Genomic DNA, 25,220 nt, shown 5'->3' with positions numbered 1-25,220 from the left:
TGATTAGTATTATTTTAAATTTGCCGCATCTTTTAAGATCTACCCTGATGGCGCCACCCTAATTTAAAAGATTTTGACGGACACTTTTTCATATACACAGATGATTCTCCTTGTCTCTACCCTACATAATTATAGTCACCTAAAATTGTTTCCTCTATAGTTTGAAATTTAAGCACTGTTAATGAAAGTTTCCAATTGAGGTCTAATGTGTCTAATTCAATTTGATTCTTGACGTCATCACCGTCTTCGTATACCTGTTATCTTTTATCGGTATTATTAGAAGTAGTTTATTGAATGTTTAGTTTATTTCCATGTTCTTCTTCGGCCTCTTAAGAGCTTGGTGTACTCAGTGAGGCGAAACGGTACTTCACTTCAGGTCATCGCCTGCAATCTACTAGGCGCATATTCGTTCTCACGTGAACTAACGAAAAATCACCAACTTCAGAATTATGTTGTAGAGAAAAATATTTTATTTAATAAACCATCTTGTCTTAATGTAATGTGTATATCTTTATCTTTCTATAATTCTTCTGTACGTGTGTTCACAGTGTGTGTGTTCAAGGGGATTCGAGGATGGTTTAGATTTACAATTGAACTACCTCCTAAATTGCTGAACTGATTTTGATGATTTTTTTTAGAGTGTTCCAGTGAATTTGAGATTGGTTTAGATTCTTAATACAGTCGACATATAATTCTTCTATGTATATAGTGATCTCCTCCTAACGTCTGGACCGATTTTTCAAATTTATCACATGTGTACAGGACAACGTCTGTCGGGTCCACTAGTATATTATACATTCTTATAAATAGTCACTGAAGTCCTCCTAAACGGCTGGACCGATTTAAATGAAATTTTCTGTGTGGCTTCAGGTAGATTCGAGAATGGTTTAGATTTACAAGTTTAACTACCTCCTAAACGGCTGGATCCATTTGATGTTTTTTTTGGCTGTTCCGATGAATTTGAGTTAATGGTAATAAATGGTTAAGATGTTCAATTCTTAATAAATAATGCTTCTGTCCATGTGTATGTTAGTGAACTCCTCCAAACGGCTGGACCGATTTTTTCAAATTTAAGAAGTGTGTAGAGGACAACGTCTGTCGGGTCGGCTAGAGTGGATATAAGTGTCAACTTTAAGGTTACTTAATTATTGATTAAGGATAATTCAGTCTTTATACAACTTTTAATATGTATATATATACACTAAAAGTAATTATATCGCTTCACAAATAGCACTAGAGAGTGATGTTATAAACAGAACTGATGATATTTGCATTTCCGTGGTAAAGTTTCATTAGAACCCTTTACGACTTAAAGGATTAACTTCAAGTTTAAGTTTTGTTGGTTTGGTTAGCGTCCGAGAAATACTAATAATAAAACCATTATACGTAATTGAGAAGTTCCGGTGGCCATTCGAAAACTCCTCATTAGTTTCACTTTATTAAAAGATACTTTGGGTATATCGATAAATGATAATGTGTTGAAAAAGAAAATGTCTCATATAAACAGGATCATTGTGAAAGTATATCCTTAGATTTTTGCGTATAAATTACACTTTTATTGTTGCTAACCCGACGTTTCAAGACCTTTCCAGGTCTCGTCTTCACGGGAACAAATGTCGGGTTAACTAAAATAAAAATGTAACACAATTAAAAAAAAATAATGCTTAAACAGTTACAATAACACCCGTTTCAATCCTTTAAAAGCTTATCCTTTCAATTTAAAAATTAAAAAAAACACAAGACGAGATATTGTCTTTCTTCCTTTTGAAGTCAATTAAAATATCAAAAACGTTTATTTGTATAAATACTTCCGTTTTTATAGTTTTAAAACAAATTCTCCAGCTCCAAATGTAAATCCGCGTTTGTTATAACAATCTCATTCTGATACATATTTATATATCACATTAACTCGGGGTGAAGTTTTGATTGCGTAATGTAAATATACTTGTTAGATCCTCGACAGCTCGGTGCTCAGTTCAGGCAAACATTTACATACGCATTATTATTGTTGGTGATTTGAAAGCAATGTTCTGTTGATTTCGCCACGGGGCCTTACTAACTTAACGAACATCTCAGACACGTCATCAACAATACGAAGCTAACTTATGTCTTCATGTTATTAGCGTGAGTCAATTTCACGTACGCGACTGTGACTTTATGACATCGAGGTTTCAGTGAGACTCTCATTCTTGAGAGCTTTTCATCAATATCAATATGGTATATTATTTCTACAGTTCCATCCACGTATAGTATAGTACCATGAAAAGGGGTGCACTTAGGAGTAGATGTAAGTAGTACGCGAGTCACCATTGATCGGTCCGGTCCTAGTTACCATTAACCATTTGTCTATTACCATTACAGGACTGGTCCGAGTAACCATTTTAACCAATTAATAGTAGAAATCCGCGTACTCACAAATAGAACCAATAATTATAGTTATTTACCAAGTGTCATAGATTAATTTAGTATCTTAAGTGAATAAATACTTTTACCATTGAACCAATACACATATATCTACCCCTAAGTGCACCCCTTTTCATGGTTTTCATTTTTTTCGCTCATAATCGCTCAGCGGGCAATGGAGAGGACTGTGCTCGGAGTTTCCCTGCGAGATTGAATCATAAATGAGGAGTAAGATCCTCGAATGGCGACCACGTACCGGAAGACATAACAAAATCGACCGACGATATGGTCAAGATCGCCGCATCGAGTAGGTTGGATGAGGGCAGCGCAGGACCTATTGTTGTGGCGATCTTTGGGGGAGGCCTTTGTCCATCAGTTGATGTCTTCTTGCTGAAATAATGATGATAGTAATTTTTTCTCATAAATGCATACTTTGGCTTGACTGGTGAAGCCAACGATTAGTGCGTTCAAACAAAAATCTCTTATTATATATCAGCAACACACTATTTACCTACTTGATTTGAAAAACTTCCTCCAGTATAGGAAATATTTTGTCTTTAGTCGATTCAGCGTGTAGAATTATATTACAAAATTAAAATACAAAAAAAAAACAAAATGTTTATTTTCTTTATAAAGTATGTATGTATGTATGTATATATCAATATGTATTTATGACTGGAGCATCCTTTTAAGCGTTATACGCCTGTGTTAAAAGACTCCGCTCGTCCTTAATATAACATTTACAGACATAAGATAAGCACATTTTAATACTAAGAAGTATGTGTATTAAGAAATAAGATGTATGTGTGCGTTGGGTGTGTGTTAGTAATAAGTAAGGTGTTAGCCAGTGTGTATGTGTGTTCAAATGAATTAATCATTTATATGTGTGTTGTTTGTGTGTCTATAATAAAATGTTTGTGTTAATACTGTTGTAAAATTGATATGTTTGTGTTAAAAGTTCTTCATTAAGTGTCTGTATGCTTTGGCCATTGGGACGCTCCTTTGCACAGGATGGCGCCTAGATTATGGGTACTACAACGGCGCCTATTTCTACCGTGAAGCAGTAGTGTGTAAGCATCATGTGTTTCGGTGTCAAGGGCGCCGTAGCTAGTGGCAAATGAGTTTTAACATCTTATGTCTCCGTTATAATTTTTATAGCAATGAAAAATTAAAATATAGGAGTTTTACGACACATCATTATTAATAGTACAGTGAACATAACACGTGGCAAACACGAACCTACTTATAATTACATACAGCCTGCAAAAGACGGGACACTTATCGCGAGATCCCACTTCAGTTTAAACAAGTTTTCAAACTAAGTTAAATTGCTTTTCCAGCGAATATTTTGCGTTAACTGTTTTAAGAATTAAGGGAGAGATTAAACTGAGGTGTGGGAGGGTTTGGTTCGTGAGTGGAGACGGTTGGTGGCGGTCGCATTTGATTTAATTTAATTTAATTCAAATATTTTTATTCAAAATAGGATGTGAAATCAATAAAAAAACAAAAAACTACCACCCATTCCAAAATGAATGCCTCAGGCCTGAGAAGAATGGGCGTAACAAACTCAGCGGGCTTTTTTTTTCATCAAAAATATGTTTTACTATTAAAGCAAGATTTACAAAGTAACATTGTACAATTAAACTTATTATTTAATAGTCTTAGGGCGGTCGCTCCGTTCCCAATCTGTGGTATCATTAAGAATGTCATTTATGTTATAGTAACCTTTGACATATGACGAAGAAATAACCTCTGTATTGTTTTTAAAAGGTGTGACGTCACTACTGTGAACGTCACAGTTATTGATTTGCTGAAGATCACTTATTGGTTCTTCTAAAGAAAACTACACGAGTATTTGATCACTTTCGTTTATTCAACGGGCACCGTAACGACGTCCCAGAGAGGTATGATCTGTACGAAAGCCCGAGTACGAATGCCTCGAGTGTCGCCAGAGTGTCCGTATTATAGGGCTCGGCGCATGTGCATGTGTTTTCAATTCATGTTTTTTACAATAATTTCAGATCACAATGTAATCAAAGGATGAATTATAAACTAATTTTACCTAAAATTGTTAAACTGAATTATTCTCGTTTTCATAATAGGTGTGTTGTCGTATTTGCGCCCATATATACGTCATATATATCACTACGTATAAAGTATAAGCAAGTTTGTCAAATCGCTTGAAACGCACTTTTGAGACAAAGAGCGCAGGGGAAATTGTATGAAAATTGTAAGTCTTTTGATGTCAAAAATGGCAACGTCGGCACCGAATCGTATTCTGGGGGAAATTTATTCGAAGCAAATAGATTTCGCTTTGAGATCGCTTTGTGAATATGACGTACTGAACGGTTGTAATTCGCTCTCCTATGTATCTTGAGCATTGCGTGCATTAAGTCGAGATTTTTGTGAAGGCATCGAGTAGGTTTTGCTCGTCAGGAATAAATGAATAAAGAAGCATTTTTACGATTTGTACGATCAAAGTTGCCACCACAAACTTGTTCCCATAGCAACGAACATCCAATAAGTTCAGAATATTTTAAGTTAATATGTTATATGAATCAAACACAAGTAATATAAATAGATCCGTCTTTGTCATCTAAATATTACCACATTTAACATGTTGAAGTTCATAAAAAATATAAAAACTTTCTTGTTTTCTATATATATTTCGTTATTTTTAGTTTATTTAGAAATACTCATCGAAAGAAAAATCTAGTTTCAATATAAAGTAATAATGTAAATAATAATAATAAATTTACTACCAAAATTAGGCTACATATAAAATAATTAAAGTTAACAGGATACACTTAATCTTAATTGTGAATATTTGAGTACATTGTAGTCTATTAATTATGCTGAGTGATGGCTCTGCTCTAAGGAAGGTGCTTGTAACATAGTTACTAAAAAAAAATGTTACTTTTATTTGACTGTCGGAACATAGCATGGAGATAGTAGAAAAATAATTAAATAATTAATTATATTATCAAGGAGTGACTGAAAAACCCACGATATTTTTAGAAATGATCTTGCTTCGACTTAAGTATAAAGTTGCAGGTTGAGTAAAGAGCGCTATTTCCTATTGGAGTAATGATTTCGATTATATTTATTTAATTATAAACTCGTTCAAATAAAACGGGCACTTTTGATTTAATAAATCAACTTACTATTTCTACTTTTGAGTACTTTTAGTATTTATAGTAAATTCTAATATTGCATATTGGGTAGGTCTGAGAATGGCACAAACATCTATTTTTCATCCCCCTAAATGTTAAGGTTGGTCCACATGAAATTTATTTTTTATTTTTTGACATTTTTTTTTAATTTAAATTGTGCATTAAAAAATACACACAACTTCCAATTTTCACCCATCTACGATCAACAGTTACTTTTGTATCGCGATTTTAATATCGGCAATACAACGTTTGCTGGGTCAGCTAGTATAAATATATAAATGGGATTAGATGCAACAAAATTAAAGTTATTTTCTGATGTAAAAACACATTGGTTTGGAAATTAAAATGACCTTAAGTTGTTTTATATAGATTTTTAGCAAATTATTTATTTTAACATAAATGAAGTTAACTTCAGTTCTGACACAACATTCAGTACAGCCTTGTTGAACTAGAGTCACTATATTGTGAGGGATACTTGTCTTGTCTGCCATATTATAGAATAATATTTGTCACGAAAAACCAATTTAAACAATTTGACATCAACATCAATTCATTAAAATGACAAAAATCACTTTTTTTATTTATTTGTAATAAAATATCTAACACACAAACTTCTAGCAAACGCTCGCAAATCGAATAGAATATTTGTAATATTGAATACATACTAATTAATTGAATAAATATAAAACCTCTCATGCTTAATATTTCCACAGTTATACAGAAAATATTTGGGTGCTAGGATTTTGTAGTGATTTGAAAGCAAAGCAATTTGTAAAAGTTAGACAGGATATCGATAAAAAGAAACCACTGATCAAGGTAGCACTACAATGAATTAAATGTTGAAATATTAAAACGGACCCGCACAAAGTGATTTTAAAATACAACAGCTGTATAAATAGAAATGAAAAACCGATTTCAATGAATGAAATGAATAATTGTGTATCAATTTTCCTACCCTTCATTTATTCAGAATTGTTTACTATGACAGTTCTACTGTTTTTAATTATTCTGATTGAAGTTATCACTAGAATCCAACGCTTTTATGTATTGAATATTTTTAGCTCGTTTACTTTGATAAACAAATTAATATGCATAGTTTAAATACCTTAAATTCTCTTTTATAGCCAGGTTTATTTATAATTTAAGCATAGCTTGGGCAATGAGGAGAATTTTCTTTATAAGTTACGCAAAATTTATTTAATGTTACTTATATTGATATCTTTATTAATATTGTATTTTATTAGTAGTGTATCTTTACCTTTTCAAGGTATATATACTCTTTTTGTTTCTTAATGAAAAATTTTAGTCCGTCAATCTCCTTTAAGATAAGGTCGGAGTATTATATTGTATATTCAATATATTTACTTTGGTATTTGGTATTTACCAAACACAAACACTTAACAACAAACAACATGAAACGATTACGTTTAACATAGCTTTTACCCTTATCTTATTGTGTTGAGAGATAGTAGTGCTAAGGAGGTTAAGATAATATTACTTGTATATTTATTAAATAAGCTTATTATCTGAGAATGTCTTGCCATTGTCGGAACCATGACGGTGCCTGCAGCGACGTTAAGTGTCACGTGGAGACTGAAAATGGACAAGCCTCCCAGGCAACAGTAATCGCCAACTATCAGATCTGTGACTGACACGGTTTAGAAAATGAATTAGAGAAATATGAAACATGAGGTCAGCAACAAAGAACATTATGTTATCATATTTGCTTTACATAAATCACGTTTTATTCATGTATACAGAATGTAGTAACTCCTTCCAAGGAAGGCGACCTTCCATCCTAACCCTTCCGTGAGTACGACATGTAACTATAAAATGTACCGCACCACAGTGCGTTTGTATCTAATAATACCCAGGAATGTTATAGATTAACGAAACACAAGAAGTCGAGAGCCTCACGGTGCAGTAGTCAACCACTGTATTTTTCCCAGTAAGGGTTTAAAATCCCTTATTGAACGTCAAAATTTCTACCCATTTGAAATAGTATACCTCAGATTTGACAAGAACGTGAACAAGAAACTCGATGGGCTTCTTTTTCATGCGAACGTTGAATTCGACGACGGAAATCAGATCAGACAGCTTTTCAGAAACTCCACGTAATCAATGCGGTAGAAGACAATGAAGCGAAGTCTATACGCAAGGCCAAGTTACTACTTTGAGCTGATACTTGACCAGAGATGAGAGCAATACTCCATATATGTAACTGGATCTGCACTTTTATAGCGCTGGAGTGTGGATCGGTTTGAATATTAAAACCATTTTTAAGCCTTCTTAGTTGGCCCCTGTCTTTTCAATAGTTGCTACTATCATAGTAAACACGTTGCATAATGACCACGTATTTGGCAATCGCTCGTGACACCGAGACCCAGTATCTCGATACTAGGCTTTCTATTCAAATCAAATCACCTTATTAGGAATTAGTAGGTCACGGAAATAACACTTATCATCATCATCACCCGGAAGACGTCCACTGCTGGACAAAGGCCTCCCCCACAGATTTCCACGACGCTAAGGAATATAATATATTTGTTATTCCTCATATTCATAATACATTAAAACAGCGCAGGACCGATTGTCGTAGTAATGACACTTATGAGTGTCTAAATTATAAATGTTAGCATGTCATTAAAGGAAGTGTTACCGAAGATTCTACAAATGAGTTCTTTTTGAAGGTCAAAGTGCAAATTTGGAGAGTTGAATTGAAAAAGGTTTCTTTTAAGCAGAATGACTACGATCATCTCAAATCAAAAAAATTCTTTCGGCTCTTGTTAGCGATTTCAAAAGAGAGACATGCATGGAATAACAGTGTATATTGGAAAATTTCGACTATTGGCCCACAGCCTCTAGGAACTGCTGCGGTCATGGGCTTCGCATGCGAGCTATATCCACGATTTATATTGTGTACACTTGACCAAGTGAGGAAGCTCGACCACTTGCAACAACTCTCAGGAAATCTAAATAGTGGAAGTTTCGAGAGATCATAAGCTTTGTGGTTTTGATGTCTTTTCCTCCTGTATATTTGTATGTTCCTGCCCAGTTGTCACATTAATGCGATAGCACTTTCCGAGCGGAAGTATAAATAATAAAATAAATAATAAAAAATATTTTTTTTCCCCGTCAAAATTCGTCTTGCCGGGAGACAATCGGCCACTTTTCTCTCTCGTACCAGGGGCTAAAAGCGAGCTTTCCATTTAAGTAAGAAAAAAATCGCATAGATACCATGTGAGATAAGTAGGACATTGCCATCCGCGATTATCAATATTACGCGGATGAGAATGACCTACTTTTCTCCCTAGGTGCATAATATACTATTGTTTTTATAAAACTAGTTTAGTAAGCTTCCGCCGACAATGTGTAATTTAAATATATTTTATTTTAAATCCTGGGTACTGTTGTAGGCACGTATCATTTGAGAACGATTTTTGCTTTATTTGTTTAACGAAATATCTGGCGTAGCGCGTGCCTTAATAAGATTTCGGTGGATTTGAACCATTTTATCCACTCAGTAGAACAGGAACATTGTCAATACTCGTTCTAAATCCATTTATTTCGGAGCAACACATTAAAATAATGGACTCTGCGTTATATTATGGTATCCCTACTCATAATATTCTTAATGTGAATGTAAGTTTGTTTGGTTCGCATTTATGCTGGAGCTACTGAAACGGTTTCGATGAAATTCGGTACAGCGATAGACACTTTTTTATCCCTGAAAAATCCATAGTTCCCGCGGGTTTTGTGAAAAACTGAAATTCATTTCGATGAGTTATACCAATAGTAGGTTTAGTTTTTCATAGCAATCTTCCTCGAAATAAGATTCATATAATATGTTGGGGACGGGAGCAACAACGAGAACAAGAACTGGAATAAGACACGGGATAATTTTCAATTCCAAACTAGGTTATTATTTTTAAAAGCCCTTTATCTTTGCGGATGAAGTCGCGGGCATCAGCTAGTACTGTATAAATCCTGCAAAAATGTTCATGCCGCAATTTAAAATTCTTAGAATTTAGATAATTAGTTACTGGTATGAAAGTATGTCTGGCTTGATAAAATTGCTAAACCACTTTCGATAAATATTGTTTGCTTTGTTCAACTCTCAGGTTGCGGCTTCATCTACAGGACCTACTTTACAGTTGATAATTTGTACAACCCCAATATTTGCATATTAGGAAATTGACTTGAGATGTCGCTCTTGGAAATCTAAACAATTTGTTATGTTTTAAAGTGATTACCCTCATTTCTGGGATTATACAAATACAATTTGAAAAAACAAATCTCTCAAAGAAAAATTTTAAGAAATAAATATTGTGACTGTTCACTGTCACATTTATGAAAATCTTTATATATATAATTCTTGTGTGCGTGTGTATGTCACTGAACTCCTCCTAGACGGCTGGACCGATTCTAATGAAACTGTCTGTGTGTATTCAGGTGGATTCGAGAATGGTTTAGATTCACAATTGAACTACCTCCTAAACGGCTGGACCGATTTTGATGATATTTTTGTGTGTTCCAGTGAATTTGAGATTTGTGTGTGTCTTCAGGTGGATTCAAAAATGGTTTAGATTCACAATTAAACTACCTCCTAAACGGCTGGACTGATTTTGATGACTTTTTTGTTTGTTTCAGTGAATTTGAGATTGGTTTAGATTCTCAATTCCGCCCATATAATATAATTCTCCTGCTCATGTGTATGTTAGTGAACTGCTTCTAACGGCTGGACCGATTTTTCAAATTTAAAACATGTGTACAGGACAACGTCTGTTGGGTCCACTAGTATAATATACGTTCACAAAAAGCGTCACCTTTTTGCTCTTAAATAGAAATGTTTTATTAAAAAATGGCTGTGCCGTAAATCCTTGTATTCCACATATGAATATCTAAGTGACCGGACAGCCTAGGTTATGATTATTTTATAGCAATAGAAGTGACAGTACAATATTGTATATTTTATTAAAAGGAGCGCAAATAAATCGCAAATAAATAATGCTGGGAGAGTTTCTTGTGCCGCTTCTTCTCTCTCAGAACGCCATTTGTTTCCGAAGTATCTAGTGTATTAGAATTGACATCAAAAATAATTCTAAAGGAATCAATTTTGAGAAAATAAATGACTTTTATGCCTTTTTACTTTCGATAAATTGAGAAATGAGGCATCGCTCGAAGCGCGTACTATCCACTGGATACAGACGTAAATTAAATATGGTGTCTTTAATATAGTTCTCTACTTGCCAAAAAATCTATTCAAAATAATACTGATGTCTTAAATCATCTTATATGGGTAAATATAAACAAACCACCTAATTGGACAAACTCACAAAACAAGGCTAGTCGCGAGAGCGGTATCAACTGTATATTCAAAGTATTTATTATGAAACTCCTTTAAGCTAACTTCAGATAATTCAACATCAAACGTTATCAGAAGATAGTTGCACGGTTGGTTGGTAAGTTGCCGGAGAGGGTTGAGTAAGGGTGAGGGGTTGGAGTCAAGTACAAAGTTATGTTTTGTTGCTTAAGATTTTACGATTTTATGCATTCATCTCATCATAAAATGATTCATTGTTTATTAAGTTAGAAGTAAATCTTTGTTAATTTGTTCGATAGCAGATAATCCGGTACGTTGTAGTTCAATTTCAAATTCAAATATTTTTTTTTCAAAACTAGCTGACCCAACAGATGTTGTTCTGTATAGTATAATAAATAAAATAATGTTTTTTTTATGAATTTGTTAATACTAAAACATCAAGAATTATTTCGTAAAATCATTTGAAAATATTCATTCAATTTGTTTTCTGAACGACGGGGACACATCAAAGGAAAAATTTATATGTTTATATTTTTTTTTTCGAGAATTTTCATATTTATTCACCTTTAAACCTTCCCTGGCCTTCCACAAATTAATTAAGACCAAAATGCCCAAAAGGCCTAGCTGTTCTCGAATTTTAGCGAGACTAAAGAACAGCAATTCATTTTATATATATAGATAGGATTTAAAATTACTTATAGGTCGTCAAATGCGGCAGAGCTTGACGACGAGCTGTATATGTGGCGAACACAATAGTTGAATTCTGGACGCGGTGTTACTAGGACTCACTAGGACTAGCCAAATAGCCACTCTCTCCCAATAATAATAATATTGAACGTCAAAACCTACCACGCATTTGAAATAGTGTGCCTCAGACCTGAGCAGAACGGTCGAAAGAAACTAAAACGGCCGTTTTCAATAACGTATCTCTAGTTACCGATACATATTGCTGGTACCGTTTAATGACAAGATCTTATTTATACATATTTTGTCCAATATAGTTATAGTCCAATGCTTTAAGTCGATAGTTTATTAAAATGTAAGTAAGCGTAAAAGCTTAGATTTGTCTACCTCTAGTAAGTTAAACTAAGGATAGATAGGTTATTGAAAACGGCCGTTAGTGGGCTTTCGTTTTCATAAAAATATGGTAACAATCTAATATCGTACAGTAAAATTTAATATTTTATGGCCTGAAGGCGGCCATTCCTGTTTGAACCATTTATGTTATAATAACTATTTAATTAACAGTTACTTTCTATATTTTCTGGGAACTTTTAGTACAAGCATATGCATCGCCCACAAAAAGCTAACTCGACTTAACCGAGTAGTTTTTATTTTTACAAGTTTATGTTTGTTCTTAGTTTTTAACATTATGATTGTCGCAGTTTCTAGTAAATTTCTTAATGTGTTTATGAACTTTTAGAACATTATCGAGAATATATTGAGATCAAAGTCCCAGGAGATCTCGTGCCATTCACAACGACCTTCTAAATTCTATTATTTAAATATGAGAACAGAAGCTCAAACGCATGTGGCACACACACGGTGTGTGATACATAAGCCACAGCACAGGTGGCAGACAAACAAGGCCTGCATTCACATCACGTCCGTATGTTCAATACTCAATGCAGGCTGTCGCTGCTAAACCGAGAAACTAGGACTATAAAAGCAATATTAATGCGGTTACGGAGCCACTTTCCATGCAATACATTGCCCGTTGATTAAATCCCGATTGACATAAACAATTGGTAGTTACAGCGTAAAATTAACTACCATTTTCATAGTTACATTAAATAACGAGTCTTCCAAGATACGTTGTAACAGCTTAAAACTTCTTAATTTTTTTTTTCTTTGTATTCAAATTTGGAATGGATTTTTTTATGTTAAGGCGTTGATCATTTCCGAACGTACCTTCGATACACCTATAGGTGTATCTCGAAAATCAAAAAAAAACTGATCGGATCTACAATTGCGCTCGTCACCTTGAGACATCAGAAGTTAAGTCTCCGAAACACAATAATGCTTACACTTTACTGCTTCACGGCAGAAATAGGCGCGTATCCATTGTGCCGCCATTGTGGCGCCGTTGTGGTATCCATAATCTAGCCAGCTATCTGTGCAAAGGAGCCTCCCTCTGAGACTATCTCTGTTACTGATGTACTTCTTTAACGAATTGTTATAAATTTTTACAAAAAGCTTAATTTATTTGAAATTGACTCACCACTCGGTTTTGAAGAATCCTCTGAATAAAATAATTGTTCACTTTCTCTTGTACTCTAACTAATCACTCCTTAACTCAATGACACTCAGAATATAGAAAATGACATTCGTCAAGTATTAAAATTGGCTTTATTTCCAGGGTCGCTACGGATCGGAGTTCCAGGGAGTCAGCAGACCTCGATCAAGAGTAAGTATTTCGTATTTAAATATTAAACCACTTAATAATTAATGATCTTACTGTTAAGTAAATAATAGTAATATATAAACAATATACTTTAAGTTGAAATTGTTCTAACAATAATATTAAATTAATATTGTTTTAAATCAAGATTATTGACACCGTTTGCAAAGACAAAATAAAATGCTGTAATTTCTTTGCTGATGCACAAATTATTTATCTCCAAACAAGCAAAATGGAAAGGCTGCATTATAGGAGCTGGGTATTACTATATTTCTTGTAATACTTAAATGTAGCCCCAAATACAAATCAAATATATTTGTTGGAAACATATTCATTATACATAATATACAAACAATCTGTGATACAAGAATCCTTAGCTTAAAAGAGCAGAGTTTCATCTAGGCAAAGTGGTGATTTAACAAATTTTCTTTAGCGGCGTTGAGCACACTTCTTGAGATGGGTATAAAATGTTAAACTCACGTCAGGACACGTGAACTGATCGAAAATGGAGGGACAATTATAAACTATATATAATATAATAACAAACATATAATTTCTAAATTGAATTATATAATATAAATTGCCATTTTTGTGCACGATAGCGCAATACATGAATATTGTATTTACCACATAAATGCTAGTACTTTTAAACTGATAAATAAAGCAAGTCGTGTGAAATTATTCCCTAACCATTCCAAAATATTCAAAAATGCACAACGTTTATGTTCAGGTTTTCACTTCTACCCGCACTCCCAGAGTTGCAACCTGTTATTTTGCACCTGGTTTACTACTAAAACTAAAGGAACGTAAATACCTTTATAATAATTTTAATACCTTTATAATAATTTTGGAAACCGTCATCACGTACCAATAATTGATATCGATTAATCACTGTAGACGTGAAGAGTTCGGAGTGTTGAAAACTACCGCTGAGCTGGTTGTAAATAATTTGTGCCATTTGTCATTTCAACTGTTAATTAATTTGATTCTGCCATCTGATGGCTTTAACTATAAAATTACTGAAAAATATTCTCTTAATTTTAACACCAATACAAAGGTAATTCTTGCAATAACAACGTTAACATCTTGCAAATTTCTTAACGTAAATATTATTATCATGTCGTTGGTTGAATTTTCCCGGCTTTTTTCCTTGGGGAACAGGGGGCAAGGGGCCGGGAGAAATAATTACAAGGCGCTGGCAGATCATCCCGGGCTATAATTAAGATTGAGGGGAGTCCGGGATTCTAATAAACCCTGTTATACTTACTCATTGTTGATTGAACAAAGCGTGTAGTCTCCCATCTCGAGTGTTGCCCGCTGCGAGGAACCAATGATCACCGCTCTGATTCTCTAAACACGTAAATTGTCGTGTAGAACGAACGACAAATTGATGAAAAAAGTGTGTGAGTGTGTGTACTTATGTATGCACGCAATAAGTTATACTTCTAAGCCTAACGAATCAAAAATCATTCAAATTCAAATATTTTTATTCAAAATAGGATTTAAAATCACTTATTGAACGTCAAAAACTACCACCCATTCAAAAGAGACTGCCTCAGACCTGAGAAGAATGGGCGTAAGAAACTCAGCGGGCTTTTTTTTAATATAAAATGTGGATTACAATATAATATCAATCATTAAAATGATTTATTTATTCCTCGTGCTATTCTACGTTTTTAGAAAGAGCAATGTTGTAAAAATCTTGCTACAATGGCTTTGACAGTTAATTATTAAATAATGAATACAGATTTATGGGCTTAGACCTTTGCCTGTCCTAATAATGGATGAAGAAACCAAAAAAAAATAACGAATAACGCAAACGTCAGAAAAATTTAGCAACCAACTTCAACCTGTTACTTTTGTGTTTTAAAGTCTTAAATTTTCACTCTCATGATATTTTCATAACGCGCGTAAAGAAGTACCTATAACTTCAAAAATTCCAACTCTCTACGAACAAAATCTGAACTAGTATTATAAAGAGGAAACATTTGTGTTTTTGTATGTATGTTTGTAATGTGTCACACGTAAACTACTGGACCGTTTTCAAAAACTCTTTCAACATTAGAAAGCTGCGTCTTCACTGTGTCACTCATAGGATTATTACATTTAAAAAATAGGACTCACTAATAAAATGCAATAATATAACCCAAGGTGTGAAAAAAAATCTGTAATCGCTTGTGCTGCGGAGATCATTGATGACAAAACAAAAAAATGTTGCTAGTTTAAAATAAAAACATTGTGTTTGTATGTGTTCAAATCAAATCAAAATCACTTTATTCAGGTATGTTACGGAAATGACACATATCAATGTCAAAAAAAAAATTATTTCTTATTGAATCTGCTGCTATTTCGTAAAGGGGTGAGCTAATGAGAAGAAGTAGCAAAAAACTCATTGCCACTCTTTGAAATCAAGATCTATATTTTCATCGTTTTACAAACTATTTCAATTACAATATAATATGTAAAGTCATGCAAGAAACAAACTCAAAACTCAAATAGTGCATCGTTGTAAGTCGATGTTCACCACCACACAAACCGATCCAGAAGGAGTGTCCGCACTCGTGACCACCACCCAGTACTAACAAAGTTTATATATCTCAACTTTATGTTACTTACAGTTACGAGATGTGAAAACTTATTTCCAAGTGATCATTTATAATGCAGCGCTCTTCTTTTATATCAAAGTGACTTAGTTATAGAATACTTTTGAACAGGTTTATTTCTTCTTTTTGTAAATATTTTTTAGATTTATTAGGATCGTAAATATTTCAATACAATACTTTTAAAGGTTTAAATATTAATTAATATGAATCAATCTATACATATATATATACAATATAGCTGATACCCCGCGACGTCGTTCGCGTACGTATCCCTACGGTACGTTCCCGTACGGATTCCTAATTTTTTGAAAATGTAATATAGGCTATATTACATTTTCAATAACACTCGGGGATAATGTAGCTTCCTAACAGTTAATTATTCAAATCGGTTCAATAGTTACCGAGCCTATTCAATGCAAACAAACAAACAATCAAATCTTTCCTCTTTATAATATTAGTATATGTATAGATATATATTCACCAATCCGTCGGCCTAATCCAAGCATGACTATGCTAACAGATACACCCGCCGCGTATTTAAATTTTGATAAAAAGAAAATACACTACACACATTGACAGATCAAAGTCAATCCGTGCAGTAGCTAAATTCTGATGACTGTCTCTTACAATATTAAGGCGACACCAAATGCCGGCGACCTTGAGCGATATGAGTTCACGGCTCCTATGTAACAAAGCCAATATTTTCAAAATTCTTGCGTCGAAAATTTAACATTTTAACAGGCGCAAACAGTTTAATTGCTTACAATCCTCATTATTGATTACTAATCTTAATAAATGTACCAACACAAAAAAGTAAAAGCTATAAGAACAACTTTTATGAGATCAGTATACTAAACAAATGCATCATTCCGAGAAAAAACTTGTTTAACGGCAAACAAAACTGGTAGTTCATAATACGAGCTCTGGAGTGTTAAGTTTAACTAACAGCACGCATTAGCAACCTACAAGTAAGACTTAAGGGTATGTGTAACGGGATAAAGTAGTGTTTATAGCTCCAAATGCTATATTTTCATCACAAAAAATTATCTAAAAACACCTTGTTTGCGTGTTTTCTGCTTACTCTTCGCCTTAACAACAATGATATTAACAAAATCTGTCGTAATAAAACAAGCAGTCATGCTTACACATGCTTCCACCCGCCGCATTTAAATTTTAATAAAAGAAAATACATTATATTTACAACTTCAATATAAAATGCCTATTTAACATTTATGAAGACATAACGAATTTTGCTATCCAGGTTAACTCGTGAATAATCACTACGAATTGTTAACTGAATCTGGGGCAATTTCTAAGCCAATTAAAGCTAAAATCTCCGTTTGCGCACCAATAAGTAAAGTAAAATTAGAATTTAGAACGAGATCAGGTAAACTCTATTATCGACAAGTCACTGGGTGACAGAGCGATAAACTTTTAATAAGGAAACTTATCTCGTGAATGATCCAACAAGACAGTACTGCGTCCGAGAGCGTCACGTGTGATTCCCAGTCCAGATAGTTAGCTCGTGAGCGTTGGCTTTATAATACACTAATGTGAGAGATATACTCGATATATTTGGCAATGTACACAAAGAGTTTAATGTATGTCTGTGCATATCATTTTTTCTAAAATAAACTTAAAGATTTCTTGATTTCTTATAATGTTACTGGAAGCAAGTGAGGGTTTGTTTTATGAAAATACGGGACGAGACGAGCGGGACGTTCTGCTGATGGTAATTGATACGCTCTGCCGATTACAATACAGTGCCGCTAAGGATTCTTGAAAAGCCCAAGAATTCTGAGCGGTACTACAATTGCGCTCCTCACTTTGAGACATAAGATGTTAAGTCTCGTTTGCCCAGTAATTTCACTGGCTACGGCGCCCTTCAGACCGAAACACTATAATGCTTACACATTACTGATTCACGGCAGAAATAGGCGCCGTTGTGATACCCATAATCTAGCCGGAATTCTGTGCAAAGGAGCCTCCCGCTGGTGTAGTTTTATTAATTGACACAGACGAGTCTCAAGCTCCGCTTATATCGAGACAGAGACGTGCTTTTTAATTACTGTAAGGTCAAATCCAATGTACTATATAAATTCGTTAACAAAGCAATCTTGGGAAATAAATACAGTACCTAGAACACAAAAAAAATTACTTAGTTCTTGGAGCTTATTTTACCGAAAATTTAAAAAGTTCTGGTATGGTTATTTTAATACTTCTGAAACGGTATGCAAAGGGAAATAAAACGAAAGTTTTGTTTGATGACAAGAAAATATTTACTACGTGCATTTATCACAGGGAGTGTTCCAAAGAGCTGTTTAACCTGATTTTCCTGCCACCGAATTCCACCTTCGCACCACACGGCACAAGTTAGGATATCATCCCCACCATCTGGATGTGTGGCGGTCCTCCACAGTGCGGTTTTCAAGGAGCTTTCTTCGGCGTACTACAACGCCATGGAATGAGCTTCCTTGTGCGGTGTTACCGGGACAATACGACATGGGTACCTTCAAAAAAAGCGCGTACACCTTCCTTAAAGGCCAGCAACGCTCTTGTGATTCCTCTGGTGTTGCAAGAGAATGTGGGCGGGGGTGATCACTTAACACCAGGTGACCCGTACGCTCGTTTGTCCTCCTATTCAATTTAAAAAAAATACTATCGAGCATCATTTAAATTTCATCATCATCATCAAGCGCAAACAAAATATGTTTCCGTTCCAACCTGTATCGAAGCTTTTCAATTAGTTCGCAATGTACTGTTGGTTCTATCCGGCTTCAGTAGTTATTTGGTAGGGTGTTAGTTATCAAGGAGTGACTGAGTCTTATTTAAAAAAAAACGAGTCAAACGGCTTTCGTCTGAAGGTGATTAAGCCTCTTAACAACACCATGGTTACCATTGGAGTTAAAGACTGGTCGCCATTGTGTTCCAAATTCAATTCCCTGGAGATTTATGATATTTTTTTTTAGTTTTAAAGGGGAATGCAATTACGGTGTTATTAACTTGGCATACGGTTGATTCAGAATCTCCCTTTTTGCTAATATTATTCGTTTTCAATCATATATTGGCAAACGGAAACCTGAAACATCTTAATATGATATGTGAATACCACCAGACATATTCTGTATTATAATATAAAATGTTATATAAAGTCAATCACAAAAGAATTAAAAAACAAGAGAGTACTTTGACTCTGTACCAAGAACCCAATTCCCAGATCCAAATTGGTAAACGCAGCATCAACTTGAAACCCAGTATATATTTATAAATTTACTAAAGGGTTTTTAAAAATAATATGCAAGTATTGTATTGAAGATTATCGCATGTTCCCCTATCCCTCCAGTTCTGATTCCCATTTTCGCTCCCGTTCCCAACATATGAAATGAATCTTATTTCGAGGAAGATTGCTATGGAAAACTAAACCTACTATTGGTATAGTTGTAGCTCATCGACGTGAATTACAGTTATTCACAAATCCCGCGGTTCCCTAGATTTTCCCGGGATGAAATGTAGCCTATGTTCTTTCCCAAGCTCTAGTTTATCGCTGTACCAAATTTTATCAAAATCGGTTCAGTATTAGATTTCCGACACTACTATAAATTATATGCAGATACCTTCGAGATACAAAAAATGGTATCAGCCATGCAGATCCAAAATATATCATAGTGAATAGGTTCAGTTTGGAACTTTCGCTCCACTACAAGAATTAACCGTCGAACAATGAAAAATGAGTAACCGCGGTCACATATCACCTTGACACCCAGCGCGCTCCTTCGTGATCAAATGGAAACAATTTAGTGACGATAAAGTAAATCCATTTGTCGAGACACCTACAACTTATGTGAGTTGTGATAGCGAACAATTCTGATCAACTACGTAGTAGGAACGAACAGCTGGTAAATCGACGATTGAAGTGTCGCCTCCCTTAGTACTAACTGCATACTGAATATCTTTTAATGATAGGGGTTTAAGGTATGAAATTGTTTTTCTGAAAAAATCAAAAATTTATTTTTGTTAGGGTATCCTAAAAATACTTTGTCTGTTGTTTTCACCACGATGCTTACACGGTGAAATTCGTATTCAAAAATAATAGTTAAAAAAAAAAAAACTAAAAAGCACGCTTTACTAAAAAATGAAAAATAAATAATAGTTAAAAAAAACTAAAAAGAACGCTTTATATAAAATTCAACTAAAAAATAGAAAATAAATTTAAATTGAAAATAGTGTAAAAAAAAATATATTTTATTGTAAAAAAAAGCGTAGGGTGTAGAAGATTTATTATTTTAATAATATCTTAAAAAGCACCCCACGCTTTTTTTTACAATAAAATATATTTTTTTACACAATTTTCAATTTAAATTTATTTTCTATTTTTTAGTTGAATTTTATATAAAGCGTTCTTTTTAGTTTTTTTTAACTATTATTTATTTTTCATTTTTTAGTAAAATTTTCTATAAAAGCGTATTTTTAAAACTATTAAGTACTTTAACATCAATTCCTGCCTTATCGACCATAGATGAAAATTATATACCTGAATTAACAAAAATCATAGTTTGCAAATTGAAAAATTGAATAATTTTATCAAATTAGTGTAATGTCATCACTCCTCGATAAATCTACAAAGTTTGAACGAAATGTAGCCGTTTAAAGTGGGTCAAAATCGCGCCCAAAGAAGTCGGTTACAAACATACAGGTGAAGCTAATATAAAGCGTATAAAAATTACTCTAATTTTCGATTTACTGTACTTTTAATTAAAGTCCTATAAATGATCAGTTAAAACTTAAATAATACAATCTTTTGTCTCGACTGTTTTATCCTTGATCTGATCACAGTTTCACTCTGAAATATAACACCAAAGAGGTTTTATTTTAATTCCTATTATAAATAACATAATATTATTCTTAGTAATGATAATCTATTGCCTCCGAAACATGCCTTTGTCTATATTATGCTAAACTAGCTGCTAATGTTACCGTTAGGACAGGAATTCAATTTTGGCATATATAAACAGTTGGACGACGGGATTGCAGAACTAAAATTAGAGCAAACGGGACGTGCGTTGGATACTTTGATTTGCATTATAGTGAAGTTTACACTGTCAACAAAACTGCGCGACTAATTTATGAACAATTAATTGGTTTTAACTTTGAACCGACTAGAATATTCTCAATTCGAATGTGCGCCGCCGTCTATCTCCGCTGTTTGTGGAACGATTAAAAAAAAATACGGGAGTGCCGGCAGAAGTGAAAACTTGAATATTAACGTTGTGCATTTTTGAATATTTTGGAATGGTTAGAGAATAATTTCGAACGAATTGTTTTATTTATCAGCATAAAAATACTAGCATTCATGTGGTTACATACAAAATTCATTTATTGCACAAGTACACAAAAATGACAATTTATGTTACATAAAAAATTTAACACTTCAGAACTAGTACAATTAATTTACATTAAAAAGTTTATCTCTCAGAAAAATCAACTTTCATCCATAATTTCAACGACTGTCTTACGAATTTTTGATAAGGTCACGTGTCCTGACGCGAGCTTAACATTTTATACCCATCCCAAGAAAAGTGCTCAACGCCGCAGAAGAAGTTTTCACTTTAACAATGTTATCGTTTGAAATTTATTATTTTAAGCTTATAATTGTATTGTATTTTACCCATGTTTGAAGTCAGTATTTTTCGAATTTATTAACTGATATATTTGATTGCAAATGTATGAGTTACGTATCTAATTATTTCATAATCTCCCCCGACCAATAATTCAAGGGAGTCATTACAGTGTCTAATATAACACGTTTCACCGAGTTTTGGATAAAAACACTTTGTGATACACTCTTATGATTATGTAAATTATTTTGGTAACTGGGCAGGAACAAAAACTCATTATTTAATGAAAGAACTAATAATATTTATGTTCCTTTTCGAAGACGATACATTATCACAATTAGTGCTAAGAAAAAAACATCTCAATAATAATTTTAAATATTATTCGGTATGAGATTGTTATGAGACGTATAATAAATTTTAAATATCTTAATAACCCGTGTAGTTCCTTAATAAGGTGTACAAATTGCAATAACAATATCTTTTGAATACAAGTTGTGACGTCACGGCCGTATGACGTAACTCGTTTAAGATGAAGATACATGTGTTACACGAGGAACAAACCTACTACTCGGCTAATTCGAGTTAGTAAGTCTTTTTTGGGGCGTTGTATATGCTTTGACGACAAAATCGGAGAAAAAATGTGTTAAGGAAAAAAAGAATGGTTATTATAACATAAATGATTTAAGCGGACACCCTCGGGCTCTTTAATTATAAATGTTTATTGTCTGATATTACATTGTAATCCATATTTTTATTAAAGCCATCTGAGTTGTTTGCGCCCGTACTTCTCAGGTCTGAGGCAGTCTATTTTGAATGGGTGGTAGTTTTATGAAGTTCAATAAGTGATTTTGAATCCTATTTTCATAAAAAATATTTGTATTTGAATTTGTAGGTAGATTGAGTTCCAACACAATACGTACAAGACATCGAGAAACCCGCCAGCGCTGTAGTTTCACAGTTCGATAAGCACAAAAACAGAATTCTTATAATAAAATAGTGGATCGGAGCGAATGTATGCAGGAACGAGTATCTAATAAGTCCGGTGGAGCAGACGATAACACTTGGTTGAGTTTCGTGAAGCACGCGGCCGTCGCACCTGTCCTGTCCCTTCTGTGTTATTGTTGACATCTCCCGATATCTGTCCGTTTCGTCGGGATCCATCTTATATTCAATACTCTCATTTATTATTAGCTATATATGACCAAGAGCAATACTCACCTCACAATAGTTTGGCAATAATTGTGGTGTAATTCACAAAAGAAAATTTTCACGTGTCATTTTTTATCATGAATGTGCAGGGCATCATGTTTTGCCTTGTAGTGAAAATGTCTTCGAGGAGGTTATTAGGGGGCTTAACATATTATTACAGCTATTTAATCCAAGTCTACTTTTAAATGTACCCGCTTTTCTTTATTTCAATCTATTTTATCGGACCAAATGGCATCTGTTTCGCATCGAACTAAAGAAGGATGACGTAAATTGGATCATAAATATCAGAGTAATCGGTGTACATAAATAAAAAAATATCGATCAAATTGAGAATCTCCTCCTTTTTGAAGTCTTTTAATTATATTATATAATAAATAATCACTCTTGCAGCTATTTCGGTCAATGGATCAGCCTAGCTATCCAACGCGGAAATGCTGCCAGTATTCTTGGTACGCTTCCTCGTAATGATAGTTTTATTTTAATGTAATTATAGTATTGTAAATAGTATAGCAGTTTTATAAATAGTATGTAATATATAATAGACATATTAAAATAATATAAATTATTTGTCATCTCGACAACTTTGAACCATTCAAGATCTTTTATTAGAATGTAATCCGATACAATTCAGAATATATTTTACAGCGCCATCTTGAAGAAATATTCTTTAAAAAGCAAGGAAAGAGACAAAATGTACTATTATGAAAACATACCATTAAAGCTAACTACAATTTTGTACTATTTATCAAACTTAGACCTGATATCATCGCTTGTTGAAATCGTAATACCTGATCGATAATTAAAATAATAAATAAAATTAATTATTGTTAAAAATAAATTACATTTTTTTTATGAAAATACCGGACGAGACGAGCAGGACGTTCAGCTGGTGATAATGCAGTGCTGCTCAGAATTCTTGAATAGCCCAAAAATTCTGAGCTGCACTTCAATTGCGCTCGTCACCTTGAGACATAAGATGTTAATTCTCATTTGTCCAGTAATTACACTAGCTACGGCGCCCTTCAGACCGAAACACAGTAATGTTTACACAGTATTGCTTCACGGCCGAAATAGGCGCCGTTGTGGTATCCTTAATCTAGCCGGCATCCTGTGCAAAGGAGCCTTCCACTGGTAGACGTTAAATAATTAATATAAAAACATGCTACCGGATACGTGAAGATATAATATAATATATCAAACTCTATGTTAATTCTATTCTTCTACCTAAATAAATTTTAAATGCTAAGTTACAAAATGAAATATTAAATCGCTCTACAATATAATTGTCTGTCATCTCTCATTGTAACAATTCGTCTGGCCACCACCTGCTGCGTCCAGCGCGATTCTATTTTCATTTATCATAATATTTTTATAGCAGCTTGCACTTCTCACAAGTTAATAAGTGTAGCTTACTTGTTAGTGTTCATTTGGCGCAACAGCTCAAACTGTTTCAACTATAGTTGGACGTAATTCCTGAAAAACGTTCCAAGCCATGCACATCACATTTAAGGAATTCGTGTTTAAAGTTTAATAAAATAATATTAGTGTATTTCATACATGTGGGTTGGGCTACCAAGTTATGATGTCATTTAAAGAGTGACAGTAGGTCTGCCATTTTTTCTCAGTCCGTAAATATGAATCACGTGACCAGTTTTTTGTTCTTAACTCAATTTCGACATGATTGTGGTTTGGAACGTTTTTCTGGGATTACGTACAGTTGAACAAGATTTTTCATAAGCTCTTTGAAAATGTTACTTTTTGAAAAAAGTTACTAAGTATTACATTAATGAATACTTAGAGGAAAAGAATATTTGAATGTCTGCCCCTCTGTTGTTCATTGCTATGCCTTACGAGATGCATGTGATAATTATTTAGTACTACAATTTTGCTTATTAACTAAGGCACATGTAATGCAATTTAAATAAATTAATAAAATAAAATAATAGACATATCAAGATTTATGTATGTGAAGTCACTAGAACGGTTGGCTCAGTGTAAGAGCACTCGCACGGAACGCGTCATGGGTCCTCCAGGACCTATCCAATTATTAGGAAAACGGTTATCGAGCTTTCCCCTAACAGTGACATAAAAATGTACAGGATATCCGTGTTTCTGGTACATCATGTTTTGCCTTGTAGCGAAAATAACGTCTTCGGGACGTAACGGGGACGAGACCAGCAGGACGTTCAACTGATGGTAATTGATACGCCCTGCCCATTACAATGCAGTGCCGCTCAGGATTCTTGAAAAACCCAATACTCTGAGCGGTATCTACTACAATTGCGCTGATCACGTTGAGACATAAGATGCTTATTCTCATTTGCCCAGCAATTACACTAGCTACGGCGCCCTTCAGACTAAAACACAGTAATGCTTACACATTACTGCTTCACGGCAGAAATAGGCGCCGTTGTGGTATCCATAATCTAGCCGGCATCCTGTGCAAAGGAGACTGCCACTGGTAAATACTTATATAATAGGTTTTATTGAATA

At 33.9% G+C, this 25,220-nt stretch overlaps 1 protein-coding gene across 1 annotated transcript in view; it reads left to right on the top strand.

Moving 5' to 3' along the window:
* Positions 1-25,220, top strand: part of LOC126965582 (disintegrin and metalloproteinase domain-containing protein 33) — a 358,284-nt gene that overhangs the window by 177,348 nt on the left and 155,716 nt on the right. Inside the window, exon 4 of the mRNA XM_050809220.1 lies at positions 13,259-13,306. Coding sequence (XP_050665177.1) covers positions 13,259-13,306 — 48 coding nt within the window. The remainder of the gene's footprint in view (positions 1-13,258; positions 13,307-25,220) is intronic.

Source organism: Leptidea sinapis, chromosome 1 (assembly GCF_905404315.1).
Source record: "Leptidea sinapis chromosome 1, ilLepSina1.1, whole genome shotgun sequence".
In the NCBI taxonomy this organism is placed as follows: Eukaryota; Metazoa; Arthropoda; class Insecta; order Lepidoptera; family Pieridae; genus Leptidea; species Leptidea sinapis.
Note: the sequence above shows the minus strand (reverse complement) of the source record. Positions and strands in the feature narration are given on the sequence as shown.